Here is a 347-nt window from a genome sequence, read left to right on the forward strand (position 1 = left end):
CAATAGAAAACATCTATTAAAGAACAAGAATTAAGAGATTAAAAAGCATTTCCCTGTATCAACCAAACGGTCTCTATCTCTTTCTCCCACCACGATCCCTCGCAGACAATGTTAGGAGTTCTCCTGCTCCGACATTGTAATGTGCAAGCGACATGTTGTCTTTTAAGAACCCAGCTTTTCCACTTAACTTCTGTTTGTTTGCAGGAATATCTATCTCCCCAGCTATTTTCACCTTCAAACTCCCCACGTTTTCGGATAACGACTGCACTGAGATCTCAATGACTTTGGACTCATCATCCCTTTTTGGCACAGAAACCCTGATAGTAGCCGAACCCTGAAAACATATA

General features: G+C 41.2%; 1 protein-coding gene across 1 annotated transcript; it reads right to left on the reverse strand.

Annotated features, from left to right (window-relative positions):
• Nucleotides 1-6: 6 nt before the first annotated feature.
• LOC109132020 (probable splicing factor 3A subunit 1) lies at nt 7-340 on the reverse strand (the record flags this gene model as incomplete). The annotated part of the gene is made up of 1 exon (XM_019243172.1): nt 7-340. A coding segment is annotated over one exon (267 nt), but the record flags the coding sequence as incomplete, so codon positions are not given.
• Nucleotides 341-347: the final 7 nt, after the last annotated feature.

Source organism: Camelina sativa, unplaced genomic scaffold (assembly GCF_000633955.1).
Source record: "Camelina sativa cultivar DH55 unplaced genomic scaffold, Cs unpScaffold12970, whole genome shotgun sequence".
Taxonomy (NCBI): domain Eukaryota; kingdom Viridiplantae; phylum Streptophyta; class Magnoliopsida; order Brassicales; family Brassicaceae; genus Camelina; species Camelina sativa.